At 40.2% G+C, this 19,607-nt stretch overlaps 1 protein-coding gene across 4 annotated transcripts in view; it reads right to left on the reverse strand.

Annotated features, from left to right (window-relative positions):
- The window catches only part of GRIK2 (glutamate ionotropic receptor kainate type subunit 2), a 462,985-nt gene that overhangs the window by 149,399 nt on the left and 293,979 nt on the right, over positions 1–19,607 (reverse strand). For all 4 annotated transcript variants that reach the window (XM_082216617.1, XM_082216616.1, XM_082216618.1 and 1 more), the window contains exon 12: positions 12,986–13,209. In XM_082216617.1, the coding sequence (XP_082072743.1) occupies positions 12,986–13,209 (224 nt within the window). The remainder of the gene's footprint in view (positions 1–12,985; positions 13,210–19,607) is intronic.

Genomic DNA, 19,607 nt, shown 5'->3' on the forward strand with positions numbered 1-19,607 from the left:
ATACAAACACACACACAAAAACCATCTAGCCCTATTTGCCTAATTGGCTGGATCTGCTTTCCTAATGTAAACCATTGCTATAATTTCCTTAATGGGTGGAATTACTTAAGAACCACCTGCTAGATCAGGCCAAGGGCCTACCTTGTCCAGCGTTCTGTTCCCATAGTGGCCAACCAGGCACTTATCGAAAGTGTCTGAAAGCAGGACCTGGGCACAACAGCACTATCCCCTACTTGTGATTCCCACCAACAAACATTCAGAGGTATACTGTATCTGATAGCACAGATATTGTGGCAAGTAGCTATTGAGAGCCATATTCTCCATGAATCCAGCTTCACTGGTTGTCCATGTTATGAGAGGGCAAAAAGGTTCTCCTTAATTAATTTTCCCCACACCATACAGTGGTACCTCGGGTTACAGACGCTACAGACTCTGCTAACCCAGAAATAGTACCTCGGGTTAAGAACTTTGCTTCAGGGTGAGAACAGAAATCGTGCTCCGGGGGCACGGCAGCAGCGGGAGTTCCCATTAGCTAAAGTGGTACCCTCAGGTTAAGAAGTTTCAGGTTAAGAACAGACCTTTGGAACAAATTACGTAAGTTCTTAACCTGAGGTACCACTGTACCCACTTTTATGTACCTGCATCATGTCTGCTCTTATTAGAGTTTTCTAAACTGCAAAAGCCCAGATATTGAACCATTTCTTCATAGTGGAGTTGCTCTTGATCATTTTGGCTGCCCCTTTCTTACCTCTTCCACTTTTACGATATTCTTTTTCAGCGAGGCATACAGGACTGCACACAGTATTCCAAGTGTGGGTGCACTGTAGGTTTGCATAATGGCATGTTTATAGCAGCTTTTCAATTCCTTTCCAAATGATCTCTAGAACTGAATTCACCTTTTTCACAATTGCCACAAACTGGTTTGACATTTACATTGAGGTATCCACAGCATCTCAAAGGTCTTGTTTTAGGTCAGACTAGGCCATTTAAGACCCCTTGAGGGAATATGTGAAATTAAATTTTTTTGCCCCGGTGTGCATTACTGTACACTTGTTTACAGTTAATTGCAGCAGCCAATTTACTCCCCATTCACACAGTTTGGAAAAGGTCCTTTTGGAGTTCTTCCCAATCTCTTTTTGTTTTAATGATCCTGAGCAATTTGGTATCATCAGCAAATTTGGCTGCCTCACCGCTTACTCTAAGGCATTTATGAATAAGTTAAAATTACCAATTCCCAACACCAATCCTTGGGAGACGTCACTTTCTATTTCTACTGGGAGAGCTGTCCATTTATTCTGCTCTCTGCTTCCTGCTTCTTAACCAGTTACCTCTCCTCTTATTCTGTGGCAGCTAAACTTATTCAGAAGTCTTTGGTGAGGTACTTTGTTAAAAGCTTTTTGAAAGTCTAAATACAAATTGCCAACTGAATTCTTTTTTTGAAAAAAAAGTGGTGTTACATTGGCCACTGTCCAGTCCTCAGGCAGGAGGATAATCTTTGGGACAAGTTTACATATTTTTGTTAGCAGATCAGCAATTTCACATTTGAATTACTTAAGAATTCTCAGGGGGATGCCAACTGCATCCAGTGATTTGCTCGTTTTTATTTTGTCTATAAGCCCTAGAACTTTGGCTGTCACCACTATTTGCCTCAGTTCCTTATACTGTATTCCTTTCCTGGGAAAGACACAAATAATTTATTCCAACCATCTTTCAAGCTGGTCTCCGGCTGCTAATGTATTTAAGTTTTTGTTGTTGTTGGACTTTGTTTTCCACAACGTGCTTGTCAAATGCTCTTTGAGCATCCCTAATTGTCTGCTTCCATTTCACTTGCCAAAGTTTGCATTCCTTTTTGTTCTAATTTGGACAAGACTTCCATTTTCTAAAGAAAGTCTCATTGCCTGTAATAAGTTACTAACTTATTTGTCTGTTAACAATGCATTCTAGCTCAGCTTCAAATATTGTGGCTGTCTCTTTTAATCATTTTTGGGAGTGTTTCTTCATTTGAAGTCAAATGTGATCATGTTGTATTTCCTTGGCAATTGTCCATTTACATATACATTGTGTTTGATAGCACTGTCACCACTGTTGCCAATTGGGTCATTTCATGCAATCCACTGTGCATCTGGTAAAGCTGAGGATCTTCCTCATAATATATTCAACTATCCACTGATACAGAGGACAAGAGGACAACATATGGCTGAGTTGCTAAATATATCTGCTAAATGTCTATTCTACAAAAGACAGACCACTTGATTTTCAATAATGCATCTAGGATAATGAAAAGTTGCTACTTTTTATTGGCATTAGTCAAGGCACAAACTTGATTTATTAAGATAAATGTAATTGATTGCTCTACAAATCTATGAGTATTTTTATATCTTCGACTGTGTTTTAAAATTACCCTCTGAGGTTCCATAATGGCTGCAGGGTAAACAATAAAAATGAAATTGGAATTAAACCTATGAAACTCCTTCCCCACTAGAGACTGCTGAAGTGGGAATCTGATAAATTTCCTTAAGAATGGCTTTTAATAGCCAGGTTTATGAAGTTGTGAGGTGATTTAAAGCCAAGATTTTATTCTAGTGTTATGATAGCATTTTACTTACTAGCTTTACCGATCATTGAGTTTTCTGCTGTTACTAGCCCTTGGCTCTTGGGATACACATTCTAGAATTTCCTTCACTGCAATATATTTTCTTCTTATTTAGCAGCAACTAGTTTTATGAGCCTCTGGTATCATGAGCAGGAGAAATTTTTACACATATCTTGACATGTTGCAACCAGTTCCTTCCCACTTTCTGTTTTATAATCACACTACAATATTTTATTTTAAGGGATCATCTGTTAAGAACAGTAGGGTATGGACACCTTTGAGTTGCTGTAGAGAACCCAAAAGATCTGTTTTAATAATGAGAGCATAAGAAAAGCCCTGTTGCATCAGGCCAAATGGCCACATATTATCACTACGACTGCTATTACTACTAATTTGATTTATACTCTGATCTTCCTGCTGAAGTAGCTGAAGGAAACAGATTCATCAATGACAAAACATTTTTTTCAAAAACAGTTGTAAAACGTTTTTAAGAATAGTTAAAACATACTCCACCAGTGATCTCACGGTTGCAAGGAACACTGCCCTTTAGCCCTCAAACGGCTAGGTATATTCTTGTTAAGTAAATAAAGAGGGAGACAGATGCACCTCACTAGACAGAGTGTTGCACAAATGGGGAACCACCACTGGAAAGAATCTGTCATGTGTCACCACCAACTGGGAAGTCCACAGTTGTGGCACCACCAGCAAGCCTCAGCTGCTGATCATGGGGTCCAAGATGGTTGATATTAGGGAGGCAGCTGGTTTAAATTGTTATAGCTTGCCTGGGATAGAATGAGGTGGCAATAATAATAATAATAATAATAATAATAATAATAATAATAATAATACTGTTTGCTAGTGACCTTGCAGGTAGAGGTGGAACGACTCTAAAACATTACCTTCAGCTCCCTAAGTTTCTCCAAAACACCATAGACAAAGGTGTCAAAAGCTGCTGTTAGGTCAAGAAGAACCAACAGGGTCACAGTCCCCTGTCTCTTTTCTAATATCAATCAGGATGACCATAACTGTTTCATTGTCAATATCAAGTCCGAATCCAAACTGGAATTAATATAGATAATCTACTTCCTCCATGCACAACTGCTGGCTAGCCACCACCCTTTCTATCACATTACCGAAGAAGGAAATATTAGAGACTGGATGATAGTTTTCTAAAAGCTCTGAATGCAAGAAAAACCTCTTCACGAGGGCCCACCCAACAGCCTCTTTCAAGGCACTGGGCATGACTCTCCTGTAGTGAGGCATTACTGGATCATCCAGTAAATCCCCTTCTACTCGGTTTTACCGGCCATGATGTGCAGAGATCAAGAGGGCATGCAGTCTGCCTCACCGCTGCAAACCTCCTGTCCACATCCTTGGACTGCAACAACTGAAACAGATCCCACATGCTATAATTTGACTGGGCTCAAGGGACTTCCAACACGCATGAATTGCGGCATCAAGTTCAGCACAGAGCCAATGAATTTTCCTCTCAAAGTGATTCACAAAATCTTTTGCAGCATACTATTGTGTGGTCCTCTGTTAATGATGCTACACTGGCGGACCAACTGGTTTACCACTCTGAACAATTAGAGTCCTTCAGCCTGCTCTTACAGTGGTCAAACAGTTGCCTATGGGAATTTTGCAAGCAGGATCTAAGTGCAACAAGCTCTCCCCATCTGCAAGGCATACTGCATCCAACAGTGAAGGCTGAAGATAGCCTTATCCTCCATGAAAAGAATAAAACGAAAATAACAATGAAAACATCCAAAGGCCCATTCAGTTGCTATTCATTGAATAGCAGCAAGGGGAAATACATTGGAATTAAATATTCTACAAAACATAGCTAGCCAGTACTCACAATGAAAGTGATACCTTTCCTCAGGCCTGGCACTGTTTCAAACTACTTCATATCTAAGCAGTAGCTCCCTTGATTTTAGTGAAGCAAAAACTCCCTACTTTGATCTTTCTCTGACCAAGGTTTAGAAACCAAGATCCTCCACCAGAAAAATTATGCAAGTTGCACCTTGATAATGAATTCTAACCCATAATCCAAAAGGACAATTCATTACTCAGACAGAGATAATTTGCAGGCATCTTTCAGTACTTTTGAACTGGATGAAGGAACTATTCCTAAAATGGATTCTTTTAGTGAGAAATTTTAACTTCCCTGAAACAGTCAGAATCGAAATTGGTTTCCAGAACATTGTACTTTATACTGTGGTTGCACATTTTATTACCGAAAATGAAAGCGGCTCCCTTAATAAGTAACCTTCTGTATGTGGGGAAACTTCCAATGAGTGCTGCCTTCCCTGGAAACTCCTTAGTGTTGCAGTATGCGTAGTAGGGGTCAAGGAATAATGTCAAGAAAGACCCTGTTGACTTGTATATATAGAAGAGCAAAAATGTCAAGCACACCAAGACCCTATTTCTCCTAGTAGAAAAATGATCAAATGGAAAGAGCAGGTCTCTCTCACTTTGTTGTGACCTTCCCTTGGCTAAAAGTAGCTTAAATGATTTAGGGCCCATCACAAGGAGCATAGAGGAGCTTAAGGAAGTAATCAGTGGGTGAAGGAGAACACAGAGGTGGCAGGTAATCCAGGCTGAATGACTCCTTATGTGAAAATAAGATTTGGCAGAAGAGAATTCCTGAGTGAATCACTTTGATCAGCTAGTTCTACCTGAATTAATAGCATTCTATTGTTTTACTAACTTTTTATCTCAGTGAAGATCAGGTTTTTTTGGGGGGGGGCATGGAATCTATCATCGCCCACCATATAATGAAGCAGTACAGGCTTCTAAGCAGTTTACAACTCTAAAAACCAATTGCACAAACATTAAGTATGGTAGATTTCCCCTCCCTCCTTTAATATATACTGGCAAGCAAATATGGAAAAGGAGTAAAATGGTTTTTACCTCCACATGCCGATTCCCCCACCCTCACCCCAGTAGTCTTAGGCAAGCTGGAAACTTTGTGCATAAGTGGTCCCTGAGTTTGGGAGATTTGGGTCAGTTGCCTGTTCTGGGATGGGGCTGCCCTCCATCTAAATGAATAGGCTTGCAATTTGGGAGTGCTCCCCTATTCAGCATTTTCACTGAAGCCTCAAGTGATTCCTATGTCCAAGACTTTTACCAGCCTTAGTTAGTTCACCAACTACAGCTCTTCCTGGACAGGGACAGCTTGGCCACAGTAGTCCACACACTGGTGAATTCTAGGCTTTATTACTGTAATGTGTTGCCTGTAGCCCTGTCCTTGTATTTGGTCTGGAAGCTTGCAGCTGCTGCAAAACACTGTTACCCATTTGCTCTCAGGGAAAACCTACTGTTGAAATTATTGCACTGGCTGCCAATTTGCTACCCAGCTAGATTCAAGGTTTCAATATTGCTGTATGAGGCCCAGTATTGTTCTGGACCAGGGTATCTGGAAAGCTGGCTCTCCATACATTCCACTCTGGTCACCTAAATCTGTGGATGATTCCACAAACCTCTGTGACTTGAGCATGTGCTTTTAGCACTGTGGTACCAGTTCTCTGAAAATCTCTTAGAAGTAAAGCAAGCCCCAACATTGCTATGTCCTCCAAGTATTTATAAAGTCCATCTATTTTGATTATGCTGTCTTCCATTCTTGATGGTCTTCATGTTGTTTTAAAACTGTTATTATCTGTACTAGGGTTTATAGTCTATTTCTGTATACTGCTTAGGTATTCGGTGGATACAGAGTGGGTTATAGATTCAGATTTTTTTAAAAAATAATATTTAGATTTAAAATAATATTTTAAAACTTCCTGCTATAAGGTAATATTGCAAGTCAATGGCAAACTCAGACATTTGGTGTGGATATAGGACATTTTTAAAATGTGAAAATTGTATAGATAACAAATATTGTTTCTCTTCAAGCATTAAGCAAATTATTTTAGGTTGCAGCATTACACAGTTACTCAACAAATAAGTACAATGACTTTCAGTGGTCCTTGTGGATGAAAAACTGTTCACTAAACTGAATGTTAAAAACAGAAAAAAATCCATGTATATATAAAATTCAATTTAAGATTTTACAGGAGGGAAATCAAATTTCCTTACATGTTATTCTCTGATAGTTGGCTTTCCACTAGCATGCTCTCTTTTCAGATTATAAATATTAGCTCCATCTTTCAAGAGGCAGAAACCATGTCATGAGACCAAACACAAACACTGAACAATGACTATTTGCTAGTAATCTGTATCTATTTTATACTGATTCCCTGCTACTAATGTTCATATGCCAATGTGATATTTCCAAAAAATGACAAAAACCAACAGCAACTGATTTAAAATGTCAGAGCAAGCCTGTTGTATAAATATAGCACAATGAAAAACATGAAAAATTAGCCATTGCAAAATATATGTTATAACTAGTATAAATACATATACTCATAATGTGCCTAACATAAGATAATTACAGGACTTACTGGCAGTCATTATTTTATGATTACAGCTATATAAATGAACACTGCATAGGCATGAACCCATCAGCAGCCTACTACTGTGCTTCAAAGTTAAACCATCTGTGCCACTAAGAAAAAAACCTATGCCAACACTAAGGCTGAGGTTCAAAGAAGAACCAGAGAGCTAAAAAAAACACCTGGTGGATAAAAAAAGCTCAAGAGATCCAGCGCTTAGCTGACACTCATGATGCACAGAGTTTCTTTAAAGCCACAAAGACCATCTATGGGCCAATAAATCATTGCATATGCCCCCTACGCTCAGCAGATAGTACCACACTTCTAAAAGATAAAGAAGCTATTGAACTGCGCTGGAAAGAACATTACCAACATCTCCTTAACCGCAACTCCCCCGTAGCTGAAGTCCTCTCAAAAATCCCGCAAAAACAAATTAGAGATGAGCTTGCAGTATCTCCAAATCTGGGAGAGTTGCGTACAGCTATTAACCAAATGAAAAACAACAAAGCCAGCGGACCTGATGGGATACCTGCCGAAATCTTCAAAGTGGGCGGAATTGAACTTACACAACAACTTCACAACCTCATCGAAAAAATCTGGGAAAGAGAAGAAATCCCAGCAGACTTTAGAGATGCCAAAATTATCAATCTCTTTAAAAAAGGTGACAGAACTGATTGTGGAAACTATTGAGGCATCTCTCTATTAGCTGTGGCCAGCAAAATTCTTGCAAGGATCTTAGCAAACCGTCTCGTAACAATATCCAAGGTGACCCTTCCTGAATCCCAAAATGGTTTTCAGCCTTCTAGGGAGACAGTGGACATGATTTTCACCGCTCGACAGCTTCAAGAAAAATGCAAATTGCAAAACCAACCCCTGTATATGGCGTTTATTGACCTGACTAAGGCTTTCAACACTGTAAATCGTAATGCCCTGTAGACTGTCCTTCTGAAAATTGGCTGCCCAGATAAATTTGTAAACATCATTCGGCTCCTCCATGATAATATGACAGCAACAATCGCAGATAACAATGGCTCTCAAAGTGAGCCATTCACAGTGGGATCAGGTATTAAGCAGGGTTGTGTTATTGCCCCAACTCTATTCATTATTTTCAAAGCTATGATCCTACACTTTGTTGAAGGGAAACTCCCCACCGGAGTAGAAATCATATAATGAACAGATGGAAAGCTCTTCAATCTGAGCAGGCTGAAAGCAAAGAGAAAGGATACCGTAACTTCCGTCATAGAGCTTCAATATGCTGATGACAACGTAGTGTGCACACGCTCAGAGGATGACCTCCAAACCATGTTAAATATCTTTGCAGAAACTTACCAAAAGCTTGGCCTATCACTCAACATCCAAAAAAACAAAGTGCTGCACCAACAAGTACAAAATAACCCCTCTGCACCACCACAAATCCAACTCAATGGTGTAACATTGGAAAATGTTGATCACTTCTCTTACCTAGGCAGTTATCTTTCCACAAGAGCCAACATTGATGCCGAAATCCAGCATCACCTGAGCTCTGCGAGTGCGGCTTTCTCCCAATTGAAGTGCAGAGTGTTTGAGGACCAGGACATTCGCACGGAAACCAAAATGCTTGTTTACAAAGCTATTGTACTACCAACCTTACTATATGCTTGTGAAACATGAACCACTTATAAACGCCATCTCCAACTCCTTGAAAGATTCCATCAACGGTGTCTCAAAAAAAATTTACACATCACTTGGGGAGACAGGCGAACTAATATCAGTGTACTGAAAGAAGCAAAGATCACCACTATTGAAGCAATGATTCTTCAACATCAACTTCGTTAGACTGGTCATGTTGCAGATGCCTGATGATCGTCTTCGAAAGCAACTACTCTATTCCGAACTTAAAAATGTAATGCGTAATGCTGGTGGTCAACAAAAGAGGTTTAAAACCTGTCTCAAGGCAAATCTAAAAAAAGTAGTATAAACACTGGCAACTGGGAAACATTGGCCTGCGAGCATTCCAGTTGGAGAACAGCCTTTACCAAAGGTGTCATGGGCTTTGAAGACACTCGAACTCAGGACGTAAGGGAGAAACGTGCTAGGAGGAAGGCATGCTTGGCAAATCCACACCGTGATCAGCCCCCACCTGGAAACTAATGTCCCCACTGTGGAAGGACGTGTGGATCAAGAATTGGCCTCCATAGTCACTTACAGACTCATTGTTAAAACCGTGTTCATGGAAGACAATCTTATTCAGCTACGAGTGATCGCCAAAGAAGACGACAACTATGCTTCAAAGTTAAACCATCTGTCCCAGCAATAGCTTTAAGTAGACTCCTTGGCAGAGCATTTTACATTCTCAATATTCTTCTTCAGACCATAGTGTATGGGATATAGTAGTTCCGTTTCAATTAGGGGGAAAAATCGGTATTAATTTGGTTGATCATGTTAGCACAGACAGATATTTAATTAAGTACCACCTCCAATTGGGGAGAAGAACAATTTCCCCTAAGCCTTCCTTCTGTGCATGAACTTGGATTATTTACTCATAAAGCTAAGAACCATTTTGTACATCTAACCTGCACATGTATCTGCACATCTAAAGCAGGGCTAGGATAAGCTGTGGCCTTCAAGATGTCATTGGACTCCATCTCCCACCAGTCACAGCCAGCATGGTCAACAGTCAGGGGTGATGGGAGTGGGAGTCTACAGGTTTCTCATCCCTATTCTAAAGTTACAGATAAATCAGATGATATAACTTCAATCCAGCTCCCTGTTTTAACAAAATCTATATTCTCATTGGTATGTTTTTAGAATGGTTTACAATCAGGATGATGCTTTCAACATCTGATAGAATATATCAAGAAATAAATTTTTAAAAAGAAAACACTCAACAATGGCCGTTAAAAACATGGCGTTGGTTACAACAAACATCCCACCATGCTCAGTGAGTGAGAACAAGTGAATATTTCTAAACAAAAAAGAAAACTGAAAGAGTGCTTGAATGCTCAGAAAAAAATGTGTTTCCAGCGTAAGAAAACACATTTTCAAGAAGGTGTACACAAAATCCATCAACATATCATTTTATAACATTGGTGAAATCAACCTGTTGTTTTTTTGAATCAACCAGTGCTAAACATTTTTCAACATGCAGGGAAATGTTCTGTATAGTGGAAAGGTAGAAAGCTGATTTTGCTCTTTCTAGATAGACAGGCAGGTTGTGTATGGTACGACGTGCATTTTTGTTCTGGCTAAAATGCTACACACACACACACACAAAAAAAAAAATCACCTCGGAAATAAGTTTCTACAAAGTTACAATTTATCTGAAATCTACAATAACCTTTATCTGTAAGCTTGTGCTATCTCATTATTCACCATGCTTTAGATAATTTGTGAGTAAACTGAATGCCACTAGCCCTAAAAGACAACATGTCCACACCTCATCACTTTATTTTCATTGTATGCATACTATCTACACTTTGCCTACTATCTTGCACCTGGTTACCCATCCACAGGAATGCCTTTTAACCTTAACCAAATGCAGTGCTTTTTTTCTAGAAAAATAGGTGCCAGTACACACCATGAAGTTGTTATAGTGCCACACTTTTTAAACAAAACAAAAAGAGGTGCTGATACTGCATATCCTTGAGTACCCCCTGGTGGGAGCACTGGCCACATGACTGCAAAATTTATTTGGGGGCTTGTTTGGAGAGTAGTGAATAGCTTTCTGAAAATCCAACTATACAGTGTCTGTGAGATACCTGTCTAGAAGAAGAGTTTGGATTTGATATCCCGCCTTTCACTCCCCTTCAGGAGTCTCAAAGCGGCTAACATCCTCCTTCCCATTCCTCCCCCACAACAAACACTCTGTGAGGTGAGTGGGGCTGAGAGACTTCAGAGAAGTGTGACTGGCCCAAGGTCACCCAGCAGCTGCATGTGGAGGAGCGGAGACACGAACCCGGTTTCCCAGATTACGTGACTACCGCTCTTAACCACTACACCACACTGGCTCTCACACCTGTCTACACACTTGTCGGCACCCCTAAAGAACAGTAAAAAGCTGGTGCTGGATTCAAGTAGCAAACTCACTCGTTGGCCAATACAGCATCACATAAATTATGCAGGGGTGAGCCACGACTGTCACTACTTTCAAAAGACTACTATTTCATCATTGTCCGCGGGAATAATACCATCTCTTATAAAATGGAGACAGTAGTATCGAGGAAATAATATATAACAGGCATGTCCAACAGGTAGATCGTGATCTACTGGAAGATTGCAGGGTTCCTGGTAGATCTTTGGCCCCTCAGAGAGGGAGGAAGCTGAACAACTGTGGCTTAAAGCTCAACAACTTTGGCCCATCTAACAACAATGGGTAGATCACTGCCAGTTTTTTATACTGTGAGTAGATCACAGTCTATTGGGAGTTGGATGTCCCTGATATATAATACTGATGTCAGTTCTGGCATAAGAGAAGTGGATTAAGTGGATCTCCACAGTGAACAGAGATAAACAGATCATGTAAGGCTGCAGGAATAACTCTGTGCCAAGGAAAAAAAGAGAACTAGGTAGATGGACATACAGACAGACAGACGACAGGTAGGTAGACGGAGAGACAGAAGAACACAGTTGTGAGGGAAGCAGCTAACTGTGGTAATCTTAGAACAGCAGAGCAGTATCACTGCAAATGTGCATTGTTGTTGTTGTTGTTTAGTCGTTTAGTCGTGTCCGACTCTTCGTGACCCCATGGACCAGAGCATGCCAGGCACTTCTGTCCTCATAGTAATGTGCATTACTATGACCAATTTGTTACATAAAAAACATTTTGCTGCATATTTAAGTTTATAATAAAGGTTTTCAAACTAATGTCTAATGAACCTTCCTAAGTCGTCAAGTATCCTTAGGTGTGGCTAAATCAAACCAGTGAGTAGGTAATGCTTTGTTTTGTTTGTTTTATCCTTGTGGCTGAGCCACAAGTTAAAGGCTCCCCATCCCTATTCTAAATCCCACCACCCTCACCACTGTAAGTTAGAACATTGGGTGACCAGGGTTCTAAAACATGGGCAAGACAATGCACATAGAATAGGATCCTCTCCTCAGATCTTCCCTCAACACATGGAAAGGGCAGAGCTGGCCCAGCAGAAGCTGGGCTAGCAGGATTTAGAGCACCCAAACACTGCACACAAGGGTCAAGAATTTTGTTTTTAGTTTTCTGATATCCTTATCAATATTCATCTGAATATCTGTTTCATTTGAATGCTATGCCAAGTATGATTCAGTTATCTGTTAGTAGGCATACCAGTCTACAGAGGGTTTTGTGACATAACCAGCAGGCGAAAGGCATCATGGGAGTGTAGGACCCTCCAGATCATCATGTGAGCCCTTTGTAGGACTGAGTGGCCCTCTACAGATTGGGTCTCCAAGGTGGTGTCCACAGAGGTCAGAATGCACACCCGTTTATCCCACGGTGCCTGCAAAAGGCCTCGGCAAATACCTACAGTGCCCGAGAGATTCTTTGCAGTTCCTCTTTCTACTCATTCAGCCACAGCTATACTGAACACTCACCCCTAAGCATTGCCACAATTCACTGGATGCTGCACTACGTTCCCACCCTCCCTTCTTTTCTGAAGCAAGGAGTGCTCCAAAGAGCTTCTCTCTGTGAACAAGTGCACCGATTGAGGGACATGCCTACATCATTTTGTCTTCCTCTTTTTCTGCTCTTTTAGATATGGCAGTCTCCATAGTCACCTTTTTTAAAATGCCAGATCTCTCCACACTAGCCATTTTGTGACTGGTGCCCATGATAGTTTTCAAAACTCCAAATGTGCCCATTGGCCCCCAAATGTTGGAGGTTCCTGCCCTACATATCAAAAAATGAGAACAAGAAAGTAAGGAAGGATTTGTGACTTTTGACAATTATTCTTGAGGGGAAGAAAAGGTAACAATTGCCAAAATACCACAAAGAGGTTTCACATGTTACCTGGCTATGACAAAGAGCACACAACTGACACCCAAGTAAGCCAGCAGAATATACATCCAGATATCAGGGGAGAGAGGATTCAGGAAGGAGAAGACGCCCGGGTTTGTACCATTGGGCTTGCGGTACAATATACTTATTCCGAGAGTCATAAAGGGCTTGGAAAAGTCGATGACCGTCTCTCGAACATACGTAATAGCCAGTGGTGCAACGGCAAGGTCAGCTTTCTGTTTGCAAAGGAAGAAAAGAGAGAAGGAGAGAGGGAGAGAGAAATAGGCCATAAGTCAAAAGCAGCAGACAGAAGCAAGCAATCAAATTAAATAAAACACAGACTTATACACTTTGAGAGCCCTGTCTCGGTACCAATTAAGCTGAAATTTAAAGCTCTGCTTCTGCTCCTCCTCTAGTAAAGAAGCTGATTTATACTGCTACTCTTCCTCCAAGAGTTTTGAACACTGCAGCGTTTACAGATACCATTCAAGATATGAGAAAAAAATCTGAAAAGAAGTGACCACTTGTGGAATTCCATTTAATATTTCATTTATAACATGCTCTATTTGAAGGTTGCGGGGGTGGGGGTCTCCCTTCAAAATATGTACTGGAGGGCTGAATGGATTTTAAGCATTAAAACATTCTCCATTTCATTTAACCTGCTATGATCGACACGCAACAAGAGAATTAGGCTCACATTTTAAACCCTTGAACCACAATCAATACAGAGAACCATGCAATTAGATCTGTGCTAAATAGTGGCATCTTTGACTCCCCCTGATTTTTTTATTTTAAAAAATGCAGTTGCGAATACTAACAAGTTTCAAAAGCAATTTGAAAAGCAAAGTCAGAAACTGCTGTTACTCTCTGTTGCCACTCCTAAATTTACCACTGGGAATGCAGAGGCACTTTCATATTCTTAGGGGAGCTCTCTGGATCATAGTCATGAAGTCTGATTTTCAAGTTCACTTTAAGATGTTCATTTTCCCCCTTAGCAATGTAAAAACTTTGTATTCAAATCAACTCCCCCCCTTTCTGATTCTTGAAAGAAAAGGGTTTGTCATTGACTTCAGAAGCATCAACGATACTGCCATACAGTTGCTCAAACACAGATGCTCCATTTTCAAATGGGTTAATTATTTTCATTCAATTTATTTATTATATTTTTAATCCTGCCCTCCCTTCCATAGGACCCTAGGGTGGCAAACACACCTGTTACAGAATGTAGTGGTTATTTAGTTTGACTCCACAGCCCTATTTGTATGCAGTGCTGGCATGTAAATGCTACACACAACCAGGGAGAGTGGAGGCGCTAAAGCTCTGGGTTGCTTCAACACTGCTATTCCCATCCCCCTAAAAAAAACAGCATTCTAACTCATGTGGGAAGCCTCCATAAGTAGAGGAGCTTCCCTGCTTCAGGCTCAACTTTACATTGCCTTGAGGTTTACAGGCACAGCAACACTAAGGGGAAGAGTTGAGCACATTTGTCCATGCTCCCTGAGCATATCTGTAGCACATTTACATGTGAGCAGCATGCTCTAAAAGAACTTATAAATAACTCTCATACATGGTATGAAGTAGCCGTGTTAGCCTGTTCCTCCAAAAGAACAAAGATTCTTGTGGCACCTTTGAGAACATCATAGGAGGTGCCACTGAAGGAGAAATCAGCAAAAAAAATGTCTCTTTATTCTTGCATCTTGCTGGTTGGAGCGGCCTAAGCAGAACTCCACTCAGGGAACACTACCACCAATTGTAGCACACTCTGGCTACTACTGCTTCTGTTTATCAGCTGGTTAGCCGAACACAAACAAACAGGCCCTTTCACACAGATTTGGAGAGTGGGAATCCTACAACTGGCTTAATATACTGTACCTTAATTTCATTATATTGAAGAGCATTTATGCAAGACCAAAGATTGATTGCCTAACTTGAAGAGGTGAAGTTTGCCATGCTTTCCCCCCTATGCTAACTTGACAACTCCTCCACAAACTATAGCTTCTGCTGTATTTATTGTTTTTTATTAGATACAATATGCCCGCTGTGTTAAACAGATTTTGTGGTGTATTAAAAGTTCAGAGGATCAAGCTTAAGAGCATCACTTCCAACCTCCATAGAGAACCACAACATTAACATGATGATCATTACTCCAAAGAGAATGTCTAAGTTATGCAAAATACGGTTATACCTTCAGCTCTGTGTACCACTACACATTTTTATTGCACCTCTCTTTCCAATTACAGGGCAAAGCAGCCAACTGAGATAATAAAACACGCTTATGGTTGACACTCATGAAGATGTCATGTCATCACTCTGCAAACACCTACATCTCCATAACAAATGAAATCTTTTGCATTTTAGTCTTTCAACTCTATTTGATAGAACAAAATATTATGAGTAAAAGGCTTTTACCATGGCCCTATATTTGGTGAACTTGCTACAGTAGATAAAGGTTTATTTACAGGCTGCTTTTCAGCCAACACAGTTATAATGCAAAAATAACCACAACAATCAAAATTTAAAGCAAAACCCACATATTTATACGCATTTCTGAATCTGCAACTAAAACTCACAGAGATCTCATAGAAGTTCATGAGTATCACAACTGGGCAAAGTCATGCATAAAACCACACCCAACTAATAAAAGAGGAAACCTGATATTATTTAACTATGAAGTTTCAAGAGCTTCAAGACTTTTCAATGTCTGAAAAAACTAACTTGTAGAGTGTGGCAACTTTGAGCTGGTCACTCCTTCAACAGTGGAGCCAGTAGGTTGTATTGAGGCTAGCTATGGTGCTCACCTCTGCCAACAAAAGCATATATTTAAGCAAGTCCATATATCACAACTATCACAAAGAAAACCCTATATAAGAAAACTGCTCAAAGAGTTGTCCATGCAACATATAAGTGGCTAGTTATGCTGGTCTCTATTAGACTGGAAAATTTCACTTCATTTCGTATTTATAACCCACATTCCTATCCCAAAGAAAACCCAACAAAGCAGCTAAGAGGAAAGCCAAGTCTGCAGTCTGTTAATAAACAGAACACCAAAGGGAATATCAATAGTGTAATAAACTTACCAGGCTAAGAAAAGACTCATCCATGACCATGCCAGAAATATCTGTAAGCCGTGGATCACCAAAACAGCACCTGCACCTGCAGAGACCCCTCCCCCTGCTGCAATGAGGCTTCAAAGAAGCATTCCAGCCAATAGAATCCCCTCCCCCTTAAGCCTAATTGCAATGTGGGCCATGCTTTGGGAAAGGGATAGTTAATTAGCCCTCACACCTGTGGCTTCTCACCAACTAATCCCCTCCCTGCTCCCATGCTGGAAACAGGCTTTAGCAAGAGTTTATTGGCTTCAGTAGGAGGCTTCTTTGAAACCTAATTATAACAGAGGAGAGGGGTTTGTGAGGGAAGTTGCCTCTTGGGGAGGAAAGATTATCCCTTGCTTTCCAGTGGTGCCCCTCCCATACTGAAAATGCCTTTGCTTGCCACAATCAGGGTTCTTTGAAGGAGGGGCTATGGCAGTGATGGCCAAACTTGGCCCTCCAGCTGTTTGGGGACTACAATTTCCATCATCCCTGACCACTGGTCATGTTGGCTAGGGATGATGGGAGTTGTAGTCCCAAAACAGCTGGGAGGCCAAGTTTGGCCATCACTGGGCTATGGGGTATGGTCTGTTCCCAACTGTCAAACACACCCTGGCATTTCTATCCCACAAACAGGTTTGAAAAAAAGCTTTCTATTGGCCCCAACAGATAGTAAAAATCAGTGGCATGCGGTCATTGGACTAAGGGGGCCGGCCAGTCCCCTTAGGCGAGTCCCCTCCCCAATCCCCCTCACAAGCTGGCACCTCTGGCCCTAACTCTTCCCCTATGAAAAATTTCACTGCACGCCAAATATAGTTTTAGTAAAAGTAGTTTTAGGAAATATAAAGGCTGTCCACCTGCGAGGGCTGCCTCGCAGCAAACGAGTTTTAAAAGCTCAGCTGTTGTTCCTCACAGCTTTGTTTTATGAAGTAGAGGCAACATTCTGCTTACAGTTTCAACAGGCGTTCGCCAAGGGTGCAATCAATGGCATTGTTTTTAACTGGAGGGTGACTTATATCTCCACAGCACAACCCAGAGTTTATGTACTTATGAAGGCAGAGGGAAGCACTTATTGGATTTTAACACTGTACTTATTTGTTACATTTCTTTCCTGCCTTTCTGCTAAAGAGCTTTCAGCAGATTACACTGTGCTTAACATTGGCTTCCTATACAGACATTGTCCAGGTCCAACATTGCTTCACTTAAGGATTTGCACATGACTTAGGCAAGCCCCTATCAAACTAATGGCACCTCCATTAACCGCAGTTCAAAATGTACATGGCTTTAGTTACCAGTTAATCTCACATTCAACTCCCCTATTTGAAAAGAGTCTGTATTTACATGACACTGAGCTATCCCAGTCTGACTTCTGGAAGAAGAACACAATATTATAATAATTTCTCGGAATGTTTAGCAGTGCAATCCTACACAGAAGCAATCCCATAGACTTCAATGAGACTTTTTCCCAGATATGTAAATAGTACAGAATTGGAGTACAACGTTGGTTTGGTTTTGGCTCTATATTTACCTTTCATGTTTTACATGTCTTTTTCATAATGTACATGTTTAATTAATCGCCCACGTATTTTCAATTAGTTGCTAGCTGTCTAACTTTTAAAATTGTTAACAACAAATTGTTGCCACAAAAGACACAGACAGTGCTTTTATATATCCACTGCTAGTTTGCTTGCATTAAAGTCTACAGTAAAAATGCTAGCCTGTAGTCATGGCATGCTAGCACACTTGTTTGCCTGAATGTGTTTTTTAATAAGTGCTTTATTAAATTTTATCTGGGTTGCAGGCAATGTACAAATATTAAAAGCATAAATATTAGAAAAAATGAATGAAATGAAAACTGCAGAAGTCTATAATCCATAAAGAACTTATCTTGGTTTAGACAAAGTTTCTGGGCCAGATCACACTACTATCAACCAGCAAAATGCTCATAGTTTTGATAACTGCAGGGTGGGGAGGCCTGTGTTTTACAAAGAACTCCTGTGGGCTGCAGTGCATTTGTTGAGCTCGGTTTTCTTTACTGAACATTCAAATCATGTTTGATTTCCAAGAAAAGGAAGAGAATCTGTACCAGCACAGATACACAGGTACCACCACCCTTCCCAGTCTTCTAAAAACAACATAAAATAAATACCATTTAAAATAACACCACACACCTAAAACAGCTCCCATCCTCGAGAGCTTCCCAATTCTTTGGAGCATTTGGGGAGGGGGGGGGGGTAAATACACAGGGAATGGAAAGCCAAGGTTTGAAACTGCCCTTTTCTTCGAAATCTGGATCTAAGTAATTGATTTCCAGAATTTGCCTATGCTCCTGAAATTTAGCTTTTCACAAGATATTTCATTTTACTAAGAACCTGGATAGGAGGAGATGGGATGGGATGGAGAGATGGGTGAGGAACATAGCTGTCAACTTTTCCCTTTTCTTGTGAGGAATCCTATTCGGAATAAGAGAATTTCCCTTTAAAAAAGGGAAAAGTTGACAGCTATGGTGAGGAAATGAGCATCAGATATTCACCAGTGAGATCAAGAGCACAGATTATAGAAAACAGCAAAGGATAAAAAAATTGTATGGAGCTGCGTGGAGCCCCAGAAAACACATTTCTCCCTTTTAATTTTAATTTGGGTTTGCTGAAGCCTCCCAATCCAGTTAAAAATAGAGGCAAAGTCTGCAAGCTAAACTGGAAGGGATGAATGAGAAATTTGACTCAGTACACATTTAAAGCTAATATTAAATTCACAATACACAGCTATTATTTGAAAATTTCACTTTTCTGAATTCCATTGAGTGCAAGGATTGCTTTGAAATGGTTGAGTGGTGACTGAAACTTCCCAGTAAAAATAAGTAAATTTTAAAGGACCCAGAGGGAAAATCACATTTACCATTTTAGATTAATCCTGAAAGCATTTAGTGAAAGCACTTGTTCACAGTGGCATCACATGTTCACAAGACTATTCCAGGAAGAGATGCCCAGCTGGAAGCTGGCTGCCAAGTGCCCCATATCACGGTGAGTGTGAAGGCAGATTTTCTAAACTTTTGAGAACATCAAACTCTTTCCTGATAAACCTTAGCATGAAATCTCTCAAAAACAGCTGCAGAATGAGTCAACATTTTCATGCGCCAGGGGCTGAGCCAAAGACCTCTCTGATCAGTTTGTTACAAGAATCTACCATGCATATGTGTGCTTGCTGGTTGCTTTTTAGCAAGAACACTTAATTGGCTCAAACTATGAAGTTACAAATTTCTGATGCTCTATAGCCACAGACTTCTTTTCAGACAAGTATTTATTATTCTCTCTCTTTTTTTTTTTTAAAAAAAATGCTTTTTAGTGATTTTTCAAAACAAAAATAAATAAAACATATACGAAAACATATATATATATATATACATATATATAATTTCTCTATGGCTCACTTAAATGAGTAAAATGAAGAAGAAGAAGAAGAAGAAGAAGAAGAAGAAGAAGAAGAAGAAATTTGTATACCCACTTCATCCATAGATCTCAGGGCAGTCACAACATAAAAATACA

Source organism: Podarcis vaucheri, assembly GCF_965113315.1.
Source record: "Podarcis vaucheri genome assembly, chromosome: 3".
Lineage (NCBI taxonomy): Eukaryota > Metazoa > Chordata > Lepidosauria > Squamata > Lacertidae > Podarcis > Podarcis vaucheri.